Consider the following 21,884-nt stretch of genomic DNA (forward strand, 5'->3'; position numbering starts at 1 on the left):
ATCTATTGTTTAAAAAAAGAAAGATGCAAACATCTGGCCCTTTTGGTGACACACAACATTCACTGTGTCATACGATCCCTATAATGAAACCAGCAAGACAGCTCTGTGTTTTTGCTTTTGGGAATTTTATCAAAGAAACGAAATGAACATGATCTTAGCAGTGAAATATACTGAACAGCATTCACATTCATTTGCAGTCACTTCTTGCCAACAAGGTCACACTATTCCCACATGACCCAACCCCTGTACAGAGCACACTGCAGGGAAAAAAAACCCCAAAACAGTCCTTTTGGCAGAATTCAATAACAGGAACAAAGGAATGACTACACTACTAGGCAGATCCAGGGAAAATAATAAAGACAACTATATATATAAATTTAAAAAATAATAATAATAAAAAAAAAGGCTTTGGGAATTGATAAAACTAAAATGGACAGGACTAGGTTTAACATGAAGATTTAAAAAAACAGTCACAGTATATAAGGAAACTGTCACATCAGGACACAATAGTTGAAATGAATGCAGATTTCTCTGTTCTGTGTTGGGTCAGAGACGCTGATGAAGAAAATGCGCCTGTGGAACTAATTAAAATCTGGCTTTGATAAAAAATAATCGTCACAGAATATGCTCGTGAACAAAAATTTATATCTGAGCTGAAGCACAGCAAGTTGACCACATTTATGTGACAAAATGAATAAATTCAAATAACGAACTCATAAAATTGGGGGAGAGCAAGATTTCATTCATGGCCCCAAAACATTTCTTTAGAAAGTATTACAATAAACTTTGAACCACATACTCATAAGTATCAAAGTACCGCAGAAGCTGTAGATCAGTAAAGCTTCTGATAACGACATATTCCAACATTGGCGTTTTTATGCATTATGCATCAAAACTCACAGATTTGCAGTAAAGGGGAAACTGGTATCAAGACTCCTTTTCCAGGCTTGGCTCTTCTTAATGCGATCTTTGATAGCATCAAATATTAACACTGTTAAGTGCATCTTGTAACAAACACCTCGCCCTATTACACGGGTGTGCAACTCATTTACAACATCCCTGTTAAAGTGTCGCAACATGTGTATCACAGCATTCGGGCTGATACCGCAGGTCAGTTTGATTTATTAGGATGCATTATAGAAAACGTGAACAGCTTTCCATTTAGTGAAGCAATCCTGAATTAGCCAGCTCTCAACTCAACACACTCAGCAATGCCACAGAGCCCGTCCACCATGTGTTTTTATTCAGAGTCTTAACTTTTAGCTCTTGTTAAAACCTCAACAAAAATAGGAATAGAGGGCGCACACCTGTGCTCCTTTCTAAAAGAAAGAAGAAGGAAAAAAAAAAAGAGCAACTTCATCACAGGTCCATTTCCTGAATCAGTTTGTCATTTCTGTAGTTTGTCTCACTAGCTCTGAATGACTGCTTTTCAAAATGAAACACTTCGAGCAGTGAAAGACTGAGCAATTATTAAGAAAGCACATGATGAGAAACAGATGACAGATGAAATGAATGTGGAGGCTTGTTTTTGCTATGAGAATGTTAACGTCTATCGGTCCATCTCATCCAGCAGTGGTGTGGCATCTCCAGTGATGGACATAGGTGTGCTCTCGATCATGGGGCTCGGTGAGGGCCGTGGCGTCATGCGAGTTGCCTTCTTACGTCTCTCAGCCTCCTTCTCCTGCAGCCACTGTTCAGCCATTTTACCCCAATCCACAGCAGTGTGAGAGGTTGTTCTGCTAAACGGTAAGGGGAGAAAATGCCCAAGACATCAGTAAGCAATTTTCCAAACTTATCGTAAATCTGGGATCAGTTAACTTAGATTAGCTTCTTAGAGCTACTAAGTGCTGTCATGTTGAATTTAAGTGTGCGTCGTTAACAAATGTGCTTACTAGTTCAACCGAGAATCAAACGAAATTCCTGGTTGCATTTCATAATCTTTTTTTAAATGAGTAGTTTACTACTAATTCCTCTGAAATCTCCATCTCATAACCTACAGAGAAACAACTCCTGCTTTCTCAAGCAGTGTTATGCGATGCAACTGTGGCTGAACACTATTCACTCACTTTGGCTGTGGTGTCCGAACCCTGGATGACGAGGAGGAGGACGACGGTGTGGATGAAGGGTGTTGGTGGTGGCTGTGGGAGGACTGCGGTGTGCTGCTTGGATACTGTGGTGTGCTCATGGCTTGCTGTTGGCCTGGGGTAGTGTACGAGTAGCTGGGTGTCATCAGGGGCGTCGCCATAGGCTGCTGCGGTGTTGCAAACACCTGCACGTCCACAAAAGAGGAAAAAAACAGCTTAGTATATTAAATTTTATCAAATGAAACTGACTCTAATGTGCATAAGATCGTATGCTCAGTTGTGATTAGGTAAATATTTTTTACAGAGTGTGATAAGCATACATGATAAGCGCTGCTGCTGCCTCCTCCTCCTGCACTGCTGCCTCCGCTGTAACCGTACTGGCTCGAGGCCCACTGTGCTGGAGTAGTATTAGGATTCTGGCCCTGCCCGGTTACTGCCGCTATAGCATTAAACATCTGTGACGTCACATTCCTGGGAAGAGCGTTGACAGCCCGCGTTAGATCTGAAATAGAGAAAGACCGAGGGAAAAATAATCAGGTTAATAGTAGAAATAGAGAGATATTTGGTTTTACAGATATTTTCCACGATATTTAAGGATATTTCCATTATCGGATATCGGTTTTGTAATATCTAAGCCACCTATAAATGCGCCATCTTATGGGCATTTTGAGAATTGCATACAGGACTGTCGATGCAGCACTGACTCTGAGGGAGAAACGGGTTAACATTGGTGTGCACAGGTCAAGTATACTTGCTTTGCTTTAATGAATAAACTTTATTTAACATAACAGCCAATAATGCACATATTAGATGCGTTACATAAATGCCTGATATGTAGTTTAAGCAGCTTGGCATTAAGAAAGAGAGACAAACTCACAGAGTCACGTAATCTATTTACCTCAAAGATTCAATTTATATTACAAAAACAAACAAAACAAAAACAAAACAAAACAAAAAACACACCACACTTTAGTAACAGTGAACTTTATTTTTTGCACTGTTCAGACCCCTGTATTGGTGTATATATAAGTTTTTTTTGTTTGTTTTGTATGCAAGGAGGAAGTGAAATTGACAATGGTTATAAATAAAACGGTTTGTTCAGTTTAGTGGTGTTGTTAACACTGTGTCAAAACCAGAAATAAAACAATTAATAAATATCAGTTATTGGGCACAATAACGCAAATAATCGGTATCGGTAATAAAAAATCAATATTGGTCGAACTCCAGTTAAAAGGTCTTGATGGAAAACTATATGAAAGAAGATTACAAGAATAATCAGTAATTTTCCACTGTCTACCTGCACTGACACAGAATGAATCATTTTAAATGTAAACTGGACAGGGCTTGGATAAAGGCCGACGGTGGCTTAATTGAAACCACATTCCCACATAGACAGGCTTTTCAAGTCTGAGTAACCTAGCATCTGAAAATTAACCTAGCAAACACAGATTACTATGATAACTGACAGATTACCATTACTATAATTGGGCAAATTTGCACATATATGATTGTATAATTCCAATTTGCTTGTCTCATTTCGTTTCTGATTAAGTGGCAGGAAGAATAAATGGCCATGCAGACAGTTCTCGGATCGGCCTGAGCAGCAAATTCAGTTGGTATTCGAGTACTGTAATATTTCTGCCTTTTTATTTCCTGGGATTTAAAAATGTACAGTTCTGACAGGAGCCTTAAAGTGCAGCACTGACCTGCAAAGTTAATGTTGGCTGGAGTTGCATTCACAGATGCTGGTGTTCGCATTCTGCTGCTACTGCTGGGCGTTACTCCTTCAGACAGACAGAGAAACAGACACAGGTGAATATATGGTAGAAAATGCATATTTGTGTACTGAATAATAACCACCTCAGAAATTCCATCTGTTGATGAAGTCTGACACTGCAAATCAGTTCAGAGTAAAAGACAAGCAACAACAGTCACTGACCTGGCACGGGCTCCTGGTAGTGGTCTTTAAACCATCGGAAGAGTCCATTCACTGTGGGGAATATTTGGGAGCGATACCTGAATCCATCTGGAGTGATGGTCACATACTCTATCCTGTAAGATAAAGCAGCCATATGTTTCTCATATGCTTGGAAATTAGATTTACTTCAACTTGTAAAAGTGAAGAGCAAGTTTAATTTAAGCTCGCTTACCTTGGCTTCCCTCTAGGCTGGTATCCTAGGAGGAACTTTCCAGGTAGGTCTCTGCAGGCCGAAACAAAGTAGGGGATGAAAGTGGGCTTCTCTTTCTTTGCCTTGATGAGGATCTCCTCCATTTTCTGCATAATAGGATAAATGCATGTCAAAAACTTTATCAGACAGTCAAACAGAGAACAGACTACAGATGTGTTAATTTCTTTGACAGGCCAAGCTTGCGTGTACGAGTCTGACTAGTGTCTGTAATTTTAACTTAACATTATGTGAAACATACTAGTAGTATACTTGTACCACTGCATTGTATAAAATGAAGTATGTTTAGATCAATTCTATTAGAGCTTCTGAACATTAATGCATTGCTATAGTTGGGTTCCTACCACCCAATGCCACTGTAAACAGTAATACATTGTTTTTATTAAAAGTATGACTATTTCTGTACAGATTTAAATGTTGTTCTTTATTCATGCATTTTTTGTGTTATGCTTAATAATTTGTCACTTGTGAGCACTCGCTATCACACCTTCCTATCTCCACCACTGCAGTCTTGGAAGTACTTGTGGCCGAGAAGATCCCGAGCAAAGGCAGCCATGGGCTGCACATAACGGGCTGTTATTTCATCAAGATCTTCAAACTCCTGCATGCAGAGAATGATTAATCAGTACAAAAATAGCTTCATTTGAACACTTTATCTGCCAAAATATAAAGGATGTAATGAAAGAGTAATTGAACTGCACTACACAGAGCAGCAATCTACTTGTGCGTGTTCACCTCATTATTAATCCACAGCGTGTGTCCCAAGCTGAAGGCGTTTTCTTTGCCCTCCTCCCGTATGTCCACGTGCTGGTAGATCCCATCTGCTACCTTCCACGTGACAGTCAGGTGGTTCTCCCCTTTACTGCTCGGCCTGATCACCACATCACCCTGATCCATTGTCTCCATCATCTTCTCCGCCTGCTTGAAGTTAATGTTGTGGAACGATGGGTGGGCAATGACACGCTTGATATAAGCTATGAAAAAGAAGGACACAAACACAAGCGTATTTTTACTAGATATTTATAATTGACAATCTGAACAACCACCTTGCTTTTTTGTAGCATTACAAAAATATTGTTAAATGAGGGGTCTTACTGGTCCTTTGTTGTTTCTTCTTCTGCTCTTCGTCATGTTTGACATCCTCGGTTTCAGCATCAAAGTCATAGTAGGTGTCCTTGGGAAGCTTCCACTCGTTGTTCTTGTCACTGAGGTCAGATGTCCTACATGTAAGGTCCACGTTGAACTTCTCAATGTCAATCTTCATGATACGACAGTGGACAGTCATGCCAACCTAAAGACAGAGAACTAAGAGTTACTCGAATGCAGAAAAAGATGAATATGTACTCACTTAATACTGAAATCTGCCACCACCACCTCAAGCAGCTCAACTGTCCTACTGAGTGAATCATATTGACACATTTGACTGCAGTTAATACATGTATTAGTTGCGGTTACTATATATGAAAGAGAAATAATCCAAATTATGCTCTGTTGTATGATAACCTCACCTTCACCCTCTCCTCTGGGTGCTTAACCACCTTGTCTGAGAGGAACTTGGTGGGGATGAAACCCATGACACCGTTATCTAGACGAGTTCTCACACCAATAGCCTGTCCAGGACAGGAGCCACTGTCAAAGTGATTCCAGACCTGAGCGTGAAAAAGAAAAAAAAAAAAATGTTCTTCGTGTTCGTCACTTTGTAGGATCATTAATTACTACTCTTGAGCAGTGGTTCTCAAAGTGGTTCCTCAGGGCCCTGCAGATGGTCCATGTTCTTGCTTTCTAGATCAAGTCGTACAACCTAGAGATCCTCACAAGTACTCCCTGCCTTGAGGACTGCTTTGAGAACCAGTGTGCTTGGGAAATCTAAGAGGCAGAATTACTCATAGCAGTGATAGAAACTCACGGTCTGAATTGTTTAAAGGCCCTTCAAAATACCTCACAGAAAGTCATTACACTAAATGGTCATGACATATATACATATACATATATATATACATATATATATACATATATATATATATATATATATATATATATATATATATATATATATATATACATATACATATATATATATATATATATATATATATATATACACACACACATATACATATATACATATACATACATATATATATATATATATATATATATATATATATATATATATATATATATATATATATATATATATATATATATATATACACACACACACACACACACACATACATATATACATATATACATATATATATATATATATATATATATATATATATATGTGTGTGTGTGTGTGTGTGTGTGTGTGTGTGTGTGTCATGTTTTGGACAGCAATGTCCTTTTTTTTTTTTTTTTTTTTTTAAAATAATCCATTATATATTATAGAAATTAGCCATGACTAGGTTTGTTACTACTCCCTCTGGCTGGAGAAATGTATGTGAGGCAGAGAAGTATATGCAAGGAACTGTATATTGGGTACATTTCTCCAAAACTTTTCCTCAAATCAATCTTCTCTTAGAGAAGGAAACTAAAATCATACTAAAATCATCAATTATAGTAAAAATAAAAATATTAGTGGAATTCTTCCTTCAAGGGAAAGGATGGTTGAAATGAAGAGCATCAGATTACACCTGCAATTGCTCCTTAATTGTCAAAAACATCTTAAAATTACATTACCTATATGGATAACTGAAATAGTTGGGCAAAGGCAAAACTGGGGGAAAGGGGAGGGGGGTCTCACCTCGCTGAGCTCAGGAAAGTTGTCCTGCTGGCAAAAGGGACACTGCCATAGTCCAGTCTCATCATTACGAATAGCCTGATCATAACTTTCCCCTTGAGGCCGTCTGTGAGCGATGCCAGTAACGACACTGGTAATTAGCTTACCTGTGTACACATGACAAGGGAATTAGGACTTAAATAATTAATAAATAAGGATTTCTTCAAAATTATGCAAATCTTCAAATATGTTTTTTATTCTATTCAATTCAAGACTATCAAGTCCATCACTTGTATATAGTGCCTACCGATATAGAAGGTTTCAGGGGTCTCCTTAGTGAGCAGGTTAAAGACCTCCTCTGTGTTGGGGGGTCTGTATGGGGCTCGCAGGTCTTTATACCTACAGCTGAGTTCAGCACGGATGTCATACAGTGTGATTCCCTTATTACCGTAGCCCTGGTGACAAACAGGTATGACAATAAAAAACAACTCATCACTGATTACACATTTGACAAAATCAGAATTTTTAATTAATACATGAGCTTATTTAAGCAAATGTAGCCGAATTGACATGAGCTGCAATGGACACATTAAACACAACAGACAGAAGAGAGAGAGAAAAAAAGAGCAAAAATAATAATAATAAAAACACAATGATGGAACGTACTTCCTTCCAGGTCAGGGTTTTGAAAGATATTTAATCCCTACATCCCAAAGTCCTATCAACCCCCTTGTGCATACAATTGCATTGGATTCATTCTTTTTTTTCCCTCCTCTGGTTATCCGATTATTTTGTGCATGCAAACACACTTAATGAGTTGTACGTTCTGTTGCTGACTCACCTGTCTCTCTAACTCCTCAGCAAATGCATCCAGATCCAGGTCCTTTAGCCTCTCTGGGTTCTCCAGGATCTCCTCCAAAGCTCCTGCAGGATTTGCATCTTCTGCTGACTCATCATACTCCAGGGCGTCCACCGCCATTTTACGAGCCCACTCGTAAGTCTCAGGATGAACACGAGAGCCATCTAGAACCTCAATGTAGGAGTCGGTGCTATGGGGTGAAATAAAAACAAAACAGTCTATTTTTCAGATCGTTGCAGATAAAACCAGAGGAATAAGTCAGGTATAAGTAAGTTAAAATGTCACCTGTCTCCGAGGGAAGCAGTGTCGATTTTGATAAATCCCGCACAGTTGATAAACACTTTAGGTCCCATATGGCACATTGTGACCAACTGCGTCCGGTTTTCCAAACGAGTGTTGTTTTGTTTAAGAATCTGATATGAAGGCGAGGACACGAAGAAGAAGAGTCAATTTATCATCTAACCACCATTTGAAGGACAGAGAATCCATATCCTTAATACTAGATACTAGAGAGAAAGCTTACCTTGAGCAGATGTGAGCCTTTTCTCGGTCCTAAGCCACAGACATACTGAACCAGACTCTGCATGTAAGGATGAGCAATGGCCCTGTTCACATCTACTCCAACTTCGTTCACACGGTTAATAAACTCGCAGTAAAGTGCGTTGAGCAGCTCCTCCTTCACAACATGCTCCTGGAAATTATAGCAATGACATAAGATATGAGAACATTATAAATCAAATCAATTGTAGTACATCAATTATCTACCCTTATCGTGCCTATCACAATTCAGTGACAATGAACTTTAAAAATAGTACATGGATAAAGTTGCAGTGCATGAGTTTTTTTTGACAATCATATTTCCTTTTTTCTTGCCAATAAAGTAAGGCATTAATTTGTTGTCTAATTTGGTGATAGTTTTGTGAATGACACAGTGATGTCAGGGGTATTAGCTGTTTATTCATAGCTGCCTGGTGAAATTGTTCCACAACCAGAAAATGAAAGAAAAAATAAAACCTCCAGTTTAAAAGTTTAAACTTCATGGTAGTTTCACCAATTCACCTCATTGCTGTACCTATAAGCAAGTGCTGCTCATTTTCAATCCCACCGCCTGTCGGGGATATAATATATATATATATATAGATAATATTTAGCTCTATTTAGAAACAAAAGTAATTGTGTTTGTTAATGAGAGCAGTGTAAGGGGGTTAAAACATGCAATAGTATATAAATGTAAGAAGTGTCATACATTTACAGAGTAAAGTAATTTGACTGTGTTCAAATGAGTGAATGTGTGTGTTACTGCAGAACATTCAACCTCTCACCAGTTAACACTTAGTTTGTGATTTTGTTTTTCAGTTGTTTTTTTTGCATTTTAATATATTGATTTAACTTCTGCTTTAAAGCTTGTGGACAAAAAGGTTTTTTTGTTTTCAAAACATAAGGTTAATATTTTAAAAAAAACATTCTTTGTATAGCATAGCCCACATGGATACATTTAATACCTTTTTCATAGCCTTCAATTTGCACAATGTTTGAAGGAAAACACTGGGCAGAATGTGAAATAACGAAAAAAAAAAAAAAATCGAACAAATAATCAACAGATTAATCAATTGTCAAAATAATCGACCGTTGTAGCTGTATTACACACAAACTACTTCTACAAACTAGAGCTAACCTGTATAGATATCTCCATCAGGACAAACAAGAACATTTACCTTGCAAAAGAACTACATTAATTTGAATGGAAGACACAAGAAAAAATAAATAATAATAAAAAAAAAAAAATCACAAATTTCTTAAACTTAATCTAGATGTCTAATCCTTTAAAATCATGCAAGCCAACTGCAGTGGCTCCAAAAAAGAAATATCATTAGAGGCTCATGTCTGCAATATCATAATTTTTTTTTTTTTTTTAAAGCAGAACACACTGACTACTAATCTGCCAAATTCTTTCTGAGGTTTCTTCAAATTTCACTTTGCAAAGAAATGTAAAATAAATAAATAAACAGAAAATCTTTTTCGTCCTCTCACTCACTGTGAACATTACATTTTAATACATTACAGATTATTGGTTTATAACATGCAAACATCAGTCCCTAATATATATATTATTTTACAAACTGTGTGGAAGAAATAATTATGTACTGCTCAGCATTAAGTGGAATACCTGTAGCGGATGCAGTTTAAGGCACAGGATGTCCTCGTCACTGCTGCACACCTGAGCAAACTCCACCAACGGGTCCTGAATCTTGCGAGCCACGGACACAGCCTGGCGAAGAAGTGGAGGGTAGTCCCTAAAGTCCGCCTGCACACAAGAAATAGCACGTGAGCAATGTATTTTCTGATCCCAAAAAGGATGTTTGAAATTCACTTGTGATGGATGCCTATGGGTAAGAACTTATTACACATTATAAACATTTCACATGCATACCACGAAACCACTTGAAAAAAAGAAAAGCGTACGTAACTGAGTGGATTTTAGTTTGCTCAAAAAGCTGTTACTCGTGATTGACTGCATGTATTCACACGCAAATTAAATCACACGCTGAAGACGGGATGAAGACGTGCACAATTTGAATGTGTTCAGGTTCTCACGGACAGCAAGTCCGACTAGTGTATTTCATCGTTGTGCTAATCATTAGGTGGACTTCTAATTATGTTTTCTGGGTTACTTAGAAAACATAGCTGCAATCAGCTGATCCATTTTGAGAAGGCATTTAACATTGAGGTACCGTCTCTAGCATTCTTCTTAACTTATAAGAACTGGCTACTGGAAGCTCTTTTTGCAAAGTGTGCTTGGACCCCACAGATTGCTGCTTGTGACTATATTTATTGTGTTGCTCCTGTCCTGGATAACACTACATAAGAGCAGCGTTGTCTTATCCTAATCCTTTGTGAGGGTGTTGTGGTTCTGATTTACAATTTCCATTAAGTAGTTGCATATATTAAATGTTTATTCACAGAATGCAAAAAATGCCTTTAGACGTCAATTATAGAGTTATGAACTTTCTTTAGTGCAATTTGGAAATGTGATGGAATTTTGCCTGTTGTTATCACTCATATACCACAGATGCAGCGTATAGTAAAGACTACGTTGAAAAAAAGTATTCCTTTTGAGTCACCTCAGACTTTCTGCTGTTCATATACAGTGTGGCTAACTCGTTGTCCACCAGCTCGACTCCCACGGTGGGCAGAGACGAGTCTTGCTCCAACTCACTGACTGTGCGCTTGATGTCCTCCATCAGCATATGAGCATCGCTGCGAAAGATGAGAGAGAGGAGAATCATACACCAGTAATAATCACTGGTAGCAGCAATGCCACCCATGCTGAGTAATGCACAATTAACTGAAAAACATAAGTACAGGGAAGTAATTATTGGTATTAATCTACTAAGGCTTCAGACAAAGCAAGAAGAAATACCGATTTTCACCAGCAACAGCCACCACATGTGGTTTCTTACTGAGAAGGAACTTCTTCAAATTTTCAATGTCTTGAAGCTGTTGAGATATTGTCGAATTATTTTAAGAATATTAAGTCTGCCAACAATAAAGGCTGTAGTCATCATTTACGAGCATTTTACCTTCTTCTCCCGTTCCTCCTCCCTCCATGCATTCCTCCTTTTTAAGAAGTAAGGAAGCCTGAGGAAGTCAACAACCTCCCCTTCGCCGTTGATCAGAGCACAGAATACAGGTGTGTCTCTGTGGAAACACACACCCACATGCAAAATTATACTGAAAATTATAGTATGACCATAAACATGACAGCCAAGATTTTAATGACAAACCACACAAAGCTTGCAAGTTGTTGTTTTTTTTTTTTTTAAAAAAAACAAAAACACAAAAAAACCCAACAACAACAAACAAAAATTAGTTGTTTTTTTTTTTTTTTTTTTTTTAAAAAACAACTAATAAATAGGAGTGGTCAGTACCTGCCGGACGCAAAGGCCACTCCCAAAACACGGATGCCTTTGCCTTGAGTGTCATCCATTAGGTCGTCATCCTCCTCCACCTGCTGGTCTGGTCTATACGGAGCCACCTTCAGACAGTTATACAGTTTCCTGCAGCATGACTGCATCACAGAGCAGAAACGTCACCACAATCGAAAACATTTCAAAATGTAAAAAAATTGGGTATGTACTGCAGACCAATTATCACTGCAAGAGAAAATTTGGCACCAGTAACAGAGCTAACAATGGTTTCAGTTGTATGAACTTTAAGTACCTAAGCCTGCACTTAATGCTAGTCCAGGGTACGGCTAGAAGCATTTTTCATTGCTAACTGGTTACTCATAAATCGCATCATGACTTTTTTTAAAAAAAAAGACTGATCATTTTTGGTTGTACAATAATGAACGAATTTAAATTAAGTAACAGTGAAAAGGTACAGTGATGATTTGAGATCTCAGCCAGTATGACTTGTTTAATCAAACAGTCAACTAAAGAAAAGCACAAAATGAATCCAGGAAATTCTTCCATGCTGGATTTACGTATACTGGAAACACACCTCACACTGCGTGAGCCACGTTCACTACCATTACTATGACCGTTCGGTCAGTGGAAAACAAAGCAGAATCCAATGTTCCAATAACTCTTGTGTGGGATGTCCTAAAAACCATCCTAAATCACATTTAAATCATTTTAAACTGACCTTGATGATATTTTCCTTGGCCTCAGCAACAAGTTTATTCTTCAGCTCCTTGGCCATCTGAGGATAAAGGAAGTGCTGGAGAGAACGTTCGATGGCCAGCGTTCTCTGTTTATTCCACTCTTGCACCTGGTGACTGAACTCATCTCTGTAGTAGAACTGCTTTATCTCATCAAAGTAGGTCTGGTCACCCCCATAGCTGCAACAGTAAGACCAAAAAAAAAAATATTACATGTATTGAACCACTTTCCTGGATTATAGCACAGCATTGGAATAATTTTGAAGGATCAAGCAAGTCTTAAAAATTGTCTAGGGTTGTCTAGGATTTAGGCACAGAACAGATGGCTCTGTATAAAAATTTTACCCTTTAACTCCAACCAAGTCAATGCTGATGTCTATAGTGAGGAGTCCTTCGTCTTCTGCCAAGCACATCTTCAGGAACTGATCTCCACTTAGCTCTTTCACAGCCTTGTTCTTTAAGTATTTGAAGGAATATGCATAATGTGCCTCATCTACATCCTGGAACACAGGAGAACGACTGCTTAAATCTCTAATCAACAAAAGCAACAATATGTCAAACGTATCTTATTTAAAAACGTTAGTAAGCAATATTTAAAGCAAAAAACACATCTTTGGTGAATATGCATTATAACGATAATATTAACGCGTAAAAAAATCTCTCAAAGACACCATCCCATATGGCCAGTAAATGAAACGATTAATACTTGTGCTGTGCATGTACACACACCACTTGTGAATTGAAGAGAAGAAGAAGAAGAAGCCTTTATTCATCACACATACATTACAGCACAGTTAAATTATTTTCTTCGCATATCCCAATTTGTTAGAAAGTTGGGGTCAGAGCACAGGTTTAGCCATGGAACGGTGCCCCTGGAGCTGGGAGGGTTAAGGGCCTTGCTCAAGGGCCCAATAGTTTCAGTTTGGTGGTGCCTTCTGAGCTGACCTACTGATCAGTAACACAGTAACTGTTGAATCACCACTGCCTGTGACATCACTAAGCAGATGGTCTTTTTCTAGATCTCTCCAAAATATTATTACTTGTGCAGATTGTGTTATAAAACTGGACAAATGCAGCACAGATAAACCAGATGGTTTATGAGCGATCTGACAAAATGTTGTATGAGAATAAGGGTCATAATGCTTTGTTTCTCAAACACAGTAAATGGAAACCACATTTACTATGCATCAATATAATGTTAATAAACAGGTTGAAATTCTTTAGTTACCATTTAATGATCGTGCCCTTCTTTGTTGACAAAAACTATATGACTGTCAGTGTAACAGTGTAAGCTTACTGTGCAATCATCTAACTGAATTAACATTAATAAGGAAACTAGTGAGACTAAAGAAAATTGATGTTTGAATGATGCCCATTTCCCTGATGTCATATATGGCATACATTTTCAAAATAAGAAGAAAATAATCCCAAATATTGAAAAAAATTATACACCACAATGTATCTATGCTTTTATTAACAGAAAGAAGCTCACTGACCTGATGCCATCTAAAGGCCCTTACCTTCTTGCCCTTCTTAGTGGGCTTGATGTTGATCTTGGCCCTTTCCTGGAAGGTCTGTCTCAGGACATGTCTGACCAGAGGTTCACGGGCAATCTGCATGGCCACCATGTAGCGTGTGCCCTCTAGAACGGTTTCTGGTGTGTTAAACTGGCTGTGAACATCAATATAACTATGCATTATATTGCTATAGGCCCATTGTAAGCAACCTTGTATCACTATAAAGAAAAAAGCATTCATTTTGTCAAGTCAAGGTATTCGAGTCCTCTTATGTGTTACCTGCATACATAGTCCTTGGCTAGCTCCAATGGCTCCGCAGGGAACTGCTCAGTCTCGTGTCGCTGGTAACTGTCACGCAAGTTTTCACCAAACTGCTCAGGAGTGAGACCAAACTTCTTAGCCAGTCCATCTGTAACGCAAGATTATTTTCATCTTCAGCAGGCCCTTGCCTCTAAAGAAATTCTTATACTATGTAATACCAATTCGACATAAAACAGTTTGCCTTTAAAATATTAAAGTGCCCATAACAATTCATTTGAATTTTTCTGAGCTTTCTGCATATCTCTTGGCGTTACGGACCCCAATATGTTAGCATATCTCAAATAAAAAACAAACAAACAAAAACAAAAAAACTTTCATCTAAAAATCACACACCAAGTCCTGCAGCCTGGCAGATGCTGTACATGTCTCTACGGGAGGCTTGCTTCAGATCCGGCCCCTTCTGCTCCTCTTCCTCTTCCTCCTCCTCTTCCACCTCAGCTTCCTCACCTGATATAAACCAAAGGACAGTGTCACAATAACATCCGGTCATATATTCTACTGAGTAACTCATATTCCACTATAACATGGCAGTACCATCTTCCTCTGACACTTCCTTGATCTTCTTCAGTTTTTTCTTTGTGACTTTGGACGCATTCTGCATCCTGGGAATGTCTCGCCCATAATAGAGCAAGAAGTGGTTGTACACGTCGCTCAGCTCTTCTATAGACTGGACATCTTTTAGTCTGCCCCCAAAAAAAAAAAAAAAAAAAAAAAAAAAAAAAAAGTTTAGAGCGATATAATGTATTAATATTGTATAAAAATAAAATTCACACAATACTCCCTTTACTCCAAATGCAGTTGTTCGACTTACCTTTCCATGTCAGCTGTGTCCAGTGGGCGAATGGCATCAGCCAGCGGCTTATCAGGGTCAGCAGAGATCTGTTCAAACTGAAATGACTGCATTCTCTGGAAAAGTCGGGTTAGGTTCTGCTTACGTGTCCTCAGCTGGGTCCACTGAGAAAAAACACACAGAGGTCAAACAATATATATATATATATATATATATATATATATATATATATATATATGAACACCACAAACAAACACAATATAAGGGGTGTAAGATACAACATAGTGAGTTTACCTTCTCATCCCATTGCCACACCTTCCACAGATCATTAATGTTGAGCTCTGGCTCCACATACTCCTTCCTGTAGAAAGCGATAAAGGGAACCTGCACGATGAAAGACAGGAACAGGAATCAATTCAATGCTCATTTTAGAGCCAACTTTTACCGGTTCCATTACAGTTACCACTGGATCAAAATGATAAACACTACATATAGATCTAAAAATAAATGGAAATAATAAAATATTAGATAACTCTGCATTTAAAATGCTTGTTAATGGTGTGCTAGGTGATTTTGTTTATATCTTTCAGATCTCACACTACTCTTGAGCCAGCATGGTGCAAATCTCGGATATACAGTGATATCCTCTGTAACAAGTTATTAGTGCAATAAAAAATGGTATAGTACTCTTTTTTTTTTTTTTTTACATTTCATTTTAAAATACAGATTTATTTTGTTAAACTGCTGTTCTCTAAAAAAGGTACCTCGAAGTGTTGGTTCCTCATAAAGTTGAGCGCCTCCTTGATCTTTGCAATGGTACTGGGGCCTCTCCTGCTAAAGTTAGTGGTGGTTCCCCGGTCCAGGTAGTCTGTGCTCTCCTAGAATGTAGGCCAACAGTTATCCTTACCACTGAGGGTTATGGAATTTAAATACATTCAGGAACATAAGAAGCTTTACAATACCTGCATGGATATAGTGGGTGTAGAGAAAGCATTTCTATAGATCCATTCAGCCTCTTCCTCTAGTTCATCATCCTCAGCAGGCTTCACAGGTATAGTGCGCAACTGGAGACCACAATCGCAGACAATAATTTTCCAATGACTTTAGGCACATAATTGAACAACATCAAAATGTGCCAAAAGCGACTTGTTTCCATCAATCTGACAAATAACACAATGTTGGTGATCCAAAATAGTTGGGATTGACGTGTTCATCATTAATTTCTTTTACACTGCAATTTTTTGTTTGACTTCCCTGCCTTTTCATGAGCTATACATAAAAGGGAAAGATGTTCACAAGTGTCTTTATGAAAGCATGAATCAAGTCTCACATCTGAGCTGCAAGTCTGAGTCAAGTATTAGGGATGCTCCGATCAATCAGCCGCCAATCGGTATCGGCCGATAATCACGTTCTACGACTCGATCGGTAGTCTCTATATTTAGCCAATCGCATGTTGATGACATAAAAACATGTGAGGACGTAGAACACTTGACGTTAAATTTACCATTTGAAAGAACGAAAAATTTACCATTTGCAAAGTATTTTTAAAGGCCTATTAAAATGTCGGTTGTAAAATGAATATTGGTTGTTTATTTATTTGAGTCTCAATTAAAACAACAATCTACAAAATTTCTGTAAATAATATAACCAAGGCAACATCTGTGGCATTAATTTACCTGAAAAAGAAGTTAACAGTGACGGTCAGCTGAAAGCTTACACATCATTTGTATAAAGCTTGAATGATCGAGATTGGCCGATCATGACAACAAGAAATCGGTATTGGCTGCAAAAATCCTGATCGGAGCATCCCTATCAAGCATCTATACAAAAGTCTTTAATTGCGAATTTTAAAATGGTGGTGTCTGTAGTATACTGTAATAGTCAATTTTCTGATGCCGGGTGGGAATGCAGGTTTAATCTGACTGCACAAACCAACCTGGAACCTCTCAGGCATATCCGTGGAACGTATTTCATTGTCTTGATCAGTCATATGACTGCTTTCCAGCTCACTGGGCTCGTAGATCTCGAAGATGCTGCGGCGGCCCACTCTCCTCTTTGTCTGCTTCTTTGGTCGATCCCATGCTTCATCATCCTGATCCTCCTCTTCCTCCTCAGCATGATCGTATGCCTCGGGGTCAAACTCGGCAAAGTCAAAGTCACCACCAAAAATTTCTTGGGCCTCTTGTAAAGCACTACAATGTTTAAAAAGTAAAATAAATAATTAATTAAATAAATAAAAGGGTGGGGTTGTCACTTAACAGAAAAACATTTTTACCAAATATATGGAGAAACCCCCCCAAACACATTTCCATCTAAAAACTACATACATTTCACTGATGTACAGGGTACCATGGTTACTTACGCATCAGTATAGCCAGTAAACTTCTTTCCCTTCTTTTTGGTGATGGGCTGTCCATCATCATCCACAATGAAATCATCTATGTCTGTACAGATCAAAACAACACATGTAAATAACAGCATAAATGGCATAATGGTATTCAATCTTGAATGCCACACGCTGCTTGAAACGCTACCCGATTCCTCTCCCTCTTCTTCCTCTTCATCATCCCCTGGGTGCAGTGCTTCTCCACCTTCTCCACCTTCTTCACCTTCCCCATCACCATCCCTGGTAAAGATCTCATCTGCAATCTGGTCTTTCTCATCGTCTTCACCATCGTCGTCCATCGTTCTCACACGCGAGTACTTCTTTTTCTGTGCCGGTAAAAATGATTTCAGTTTCACGTCTATGGTGTAAACAGTATTATTCACACAGTGCAGGAGTGGGGTGGGGGTTGATTGGACAGCACGGAGCAGTCTTAGTGAGTGTTCTTTTTAATAGAAAGTACAAGAAAATGTGCATATAATGAGTGAAATTTTTAAAAATTGCACACTATTACTAACTAATCTTATTATTGGCATGCAAACCAATTGAAACAATTCACTCAATACCATCCTGAGTACATCAGTATTAGGGTAAAGTGGCTGGGACTGTTTGGTTTAGCAGTGATAGCTCATTAGTTAAGATGCTGGACTACTAACTGGAAGGCCATGAGCTCAAATCCCAGCACTTGAACGAGGAATTTAACCCTCAACTGCTCAGTAACTGTAAATCGCTCTTGATGAGGGTGTCTGCCAAATGGCATAAATGTATTTTATGCAAAATTGTGACAAAGGTCATATAGGATTAGTCACATTGCCACGTATTAAAAGTGCACATAATACAAAAGTGGCCGAAGCAGGAATCGAAAACGTCCGTTTTTTTTTTTTTGCTGCTGACACTGTAATGAAGAAATATCATAACTAAGCAAATAAAAACTACGTTCTAAGCACTTTTCACAATGCATATACTGTTTATGTACAAGGTTTACAAACAACCTAATCAGCTATAGCCAGCAGGACCAATTTCAGGAAATAAGGCTTCTGCAGACTTACCCTCTTCATTTTAACCCCCAGGTTCTCTTCAATAAGGTCCAGATCATCATCATCCAGAAGATCATCATAATCTGGAAGAGAAACACAAAACTTACACCACTGAGCTCATTTAAAACAAACAACCACCCCCACCCCCCAACTAACACACACACACACACACACACACACAGATATGGTGTATTAAAAGCCTTCAAGACTTCTAAACTACGAGTCTTATCCCACATTTCCACTTGTTCCGGTGATGATGATGATGAATCAACACTTTCTCAATAATCAGTCCCTCCGTGATTTAGCGATTTTGTGAACACAAAATCAAGGAAACAATGCAATATTCGCAGGAGCTCGCAATTTTTCTAAATTATTGCAGATTTTCTGCAGAGTTGGGCCAGGACACGTCATGTGACATTATCACAACACGCATTCAGCTAAAGCCCCCTTCAACTCATGTGGCATTGATCATGAGTACAGCTAAAAGGTCTCACTTGCCAACAAACAAATTCATGCAATTGCAATTTCGCCAATTCAAGTAATGCTCCGCCAAAAATAAAAACACAAAAAACTCCGCTAATTGCACTGCAAATTTTGGGCAAAAAAACCCAAAACACAGCAAAATCAAGCATCCTTGTATGCAACAATAAAAAAAAAAGCCACAAAATCCTGTATGGACAGACTAATATGCAAATTAGTTATAGTTTGGAAAAGGCACCAAAAAAAAAAAAAAACACACAACCCAAAATATAAGCTCTTGTATTATCTTTTCTGAAATGCAGCAAAAGCATAAGTGAACACTAACCACGCTTCCGGCGACGATGTCGGACCTCCTCTCCAGAGTCGCTGTCGCCTCCTCCGCTTCTATTCTCCTCCTCCTCCTCCTCTTCCTCCTCCACATTGTCATCATCAATAAGTCCTCTCAGGTTCCCATGTTCATCTTGATCCTCTGTGTTCTCCTCTTCGTCTTCTTAAAAAAAGCAAAAAACACAGCAAAACAGGGACCCATATCTGATTAAACTTATACATAGTGACGCAGGTGGAACAATCACATGTTTAATTTGAATAACACCGCACAAGCTTATATAACTTGGCTAATAATAATAATGCACTAATAAGAGTTACATGTAATAAAGTGCTCACTGAATGTAAAGCACAATACTGATGTCAGCCTGTACATTTAGATGTAATCTGCCTGGTATCAGTGTGCTGGTTGAATTATCCTGCCTAAGACTTCTTTACCATCATCGTCATCTTCCATAAACCTCTGTGTCTTCTTGGGCTTCAGATCCTTCTCCTCGAACTCCTCCTCAGACTCCTCTGCCTCGCTCTCGATGAAGTCCGACATGTCTGCAAGGGCTATTGAAAGATTTCGCACACAAAACCTTTACATCACTGGATCTTTAAAACAGCAGCTCTATGCAACTAAAGCAAACTCCTCGTGACAGGCTGGATAAGGTAATGTGATTTGCATAAACCAGCTGCACTAAATACTAAATCTCAGAACATGAAATAAAAACAGCAAATTAAAAACAGTAGTCCTCTGTCCTAAATGATATGAAGCTTCTGCATACAGAAATCACGGCAACAAATCTAAAGCTGAGAAAATACCGGCAGCAGTTACTAAAGAGTACATTTTCTAAAAAAGCACTTGGTGTATTTTATATTACCAACAGCACATCAGAGAATAAATGTGACTGGGGAAACCCCTTTTCTCGCAGACACTTAACTAAGAGCACTAACATTTTTACAGCCACTTTAACCGCATTGACGTTGGCTGGCTACATAGCTAACTGGGTATACTGATATAAAACACACACACACACACACACACACACACACACACACACACACACACACACACACACAATTAACATCCACTCAGTTACGAAAACAACTATTTCTCGCCCGACCAGCCCTATTTTGCCCAAAGTACAGATTTCCCAGCGCAGTCCGACAACGTAAAGGAAATGTTAGCATGTGCAAGCAAGAAAACAAGGCCTTCAGGGGCACAGCTAACGCAACTAGCTAAAAGACGCAGCTAAACAAGTCTAAAATTAACATTTATATCTAGACTAAATTGTTCCTAGGATTTGGCGTTTTTTAGATATAATTTGTTAGCATACTTACGTTCCCCTGCGGTGTGGGTCGCTTAAAATCGTGAAAAAAAATATATTAGGGTAAAAAGGAAGAGAACGTTTCGGACAGCTAACAACAAAAATGGCCGACGGAAAGCTGCGTGATTTTGCTTCCGCTCTGGAATATGTAACATCCGGCGTAAAAGGTACAACTGTGTAAATAGGACGTTAGTTTGATTGATGTTCGCGGTAGGGCCAAACGAATGAAGCTCAAATGAACACCGATTAAATACGAACTGAAAACGAAATGGACTAAATAGTGTGATATAGATATTTTCCTCTGCGATATGAAAAAGTGCCCCATTGGGTTAAGACAGACATGTCAGTGTATAAAATACTAAGTATCGAATACTGAAGTGTATGTAATGCGATGTACGGAATACTGTAATGTATAAACTTCTAAGTACTGAATACTGAAGTGTATAAAATACTAAGTACGGAATACTAAATTGTACTGAATACTGAAGTATATAAAATACTAAGTACGGAATACTGAAGTGTATAAAATACTAAGTACGGAATATTGAAGTGTACATAATACTAAGTATGGAATACTGAAATTTATAAAATACTAAGTACGGAATACTGAAGTGTATGTAATACGAGGTGCAGAATACTGAAGTGTATGTAATACTAAGTACGGAATATTGAATTGTATATAATACTAAGTATGGAATACTGAAATTTATGAAATACTAAGTATGGAATACTGAAGTGTACATAATGCTGAATACAGAAGTGTATTGAATACTGAGGATGAATTTGAATAGTGGCTGCACCACCACGCTGACCCAATAACATGTTAAACAACTACACTCTAAATCTTTGTTTTTGCTATACACTGAAGACATTTGGGATTGAGGTCAAAATATGAATATGAGATGACAGATTGGAATTTCAGCGCTCATTTCCTGATATTTACTGCGATGGGTTGGCACCCCGTCCAGGGTGTCCCCTGCCTCATGCCTCTTTTGATAGGCTCCAGGCTCCCTGCAACTCTGTGTAGGATAACTACTACAAAATATGGATGGATGGATTTCCTGATATTTACATCTAGACGTGTTAAATAACTTAGAACATGGCACATTTGAACAAAAGTATTGAAAGTGATAGTCTTAAATTAAATAACACTTAATATTTAGTTGCATATCCTTTGCTTGAAATAACTGCATAAACTTGGT

At 38.3% G+C, this 21,884-nt stretch overlaps 1 protein-coding gene across 6 annotated transcripts; it reads right to left on the reverse strand.

Annotated features, from left to right (window-relative positions):
* Positions 1-106: 106 nt before the first annotated feature.
* supt6h (SPT6 homolog, histone chaperone and transcription elongation factor) lies at positions 107-20,832 on the reverse strand. Of its 6 annotated transcripts, none has more exons than XM_017492226.3 (37): positions 20,696-20,832; positions 19,808-19,924; positions 19,371-19,532; positions 18,578-18,648; positions 17,680-17,857; positions 17,508-17,589; positions 17,082-17,337; positions 16,108-16,209; positions 15,910-16,023; positions 15,440-15,529; positions 15,167-15,309; positions 14,890-15,038; positions 14,689-14,802; positions 14,314-14,443; positions 14,038-14,188; positions 12,863-13,017; positions 12,502-12,697; positions 11,784-11,923; positions 11,436-11,553; positions 11,276-11,352; positions 10,977-11,112; positions 10,022-10,159; positions 8,378-8,545; positions 8,140-8,267; positions 7,837-8,044; positions 7,303-7,450; positions 7,020-7,162; positions 5,779-5,919; positions 5,366-5,561; positions 5,006-5,244; positions 4,758-4,871; positions 4,235-4,359; positions 4,024-4,136; positions 3,791-3,868; positions 2,405-2,586; positions 2,067-2,269; positions 107-1,736 (listed from the first exon to the last, which is right to left on the reverse strand). In XM_017492226.3, exons 2-37 carry the CDS (start codon positions 19,911-19,913, stop codon positions 1,550-1,552), a joined length of 5,181 nt encoding a protein of 1,726 aa, XP_017347715.2. In that variant the 5' UTR covers positions 19,914-19,924; positions 20,696-20,832; the 3' UTR covers positions 107-1,549. The 6 variants fall into 6 exon arrangements, with proteins under 6 accessions (XP_017347715.2, XP_053543775.1, XP_017347714.2 ...); XM_053687800.1 differs by having other exon boundaries at positions 107-1,739; XM_017492225.3 differs by having other exon boundaries at positions 19,371-19,535.
* Between the last annotated feature and the right edge of the window lie 1,052 nt (positions 20,833-21,884).

This window comes from Ictalurus punctatus, chromosome 18 (genome assembly GCF_001660625.3).
Source record: "Ictalurus punctatus breed USDA103 chromosome 18, Coco_2.0, whole genome shotgun sequence".
NCBI classification, from domain to species: Eukaryota; Metazoa; Chordata; class Actinopteri; order Siluriformes; family Ictaluridae; genus Ictalurus; species Ictalurus punctatus.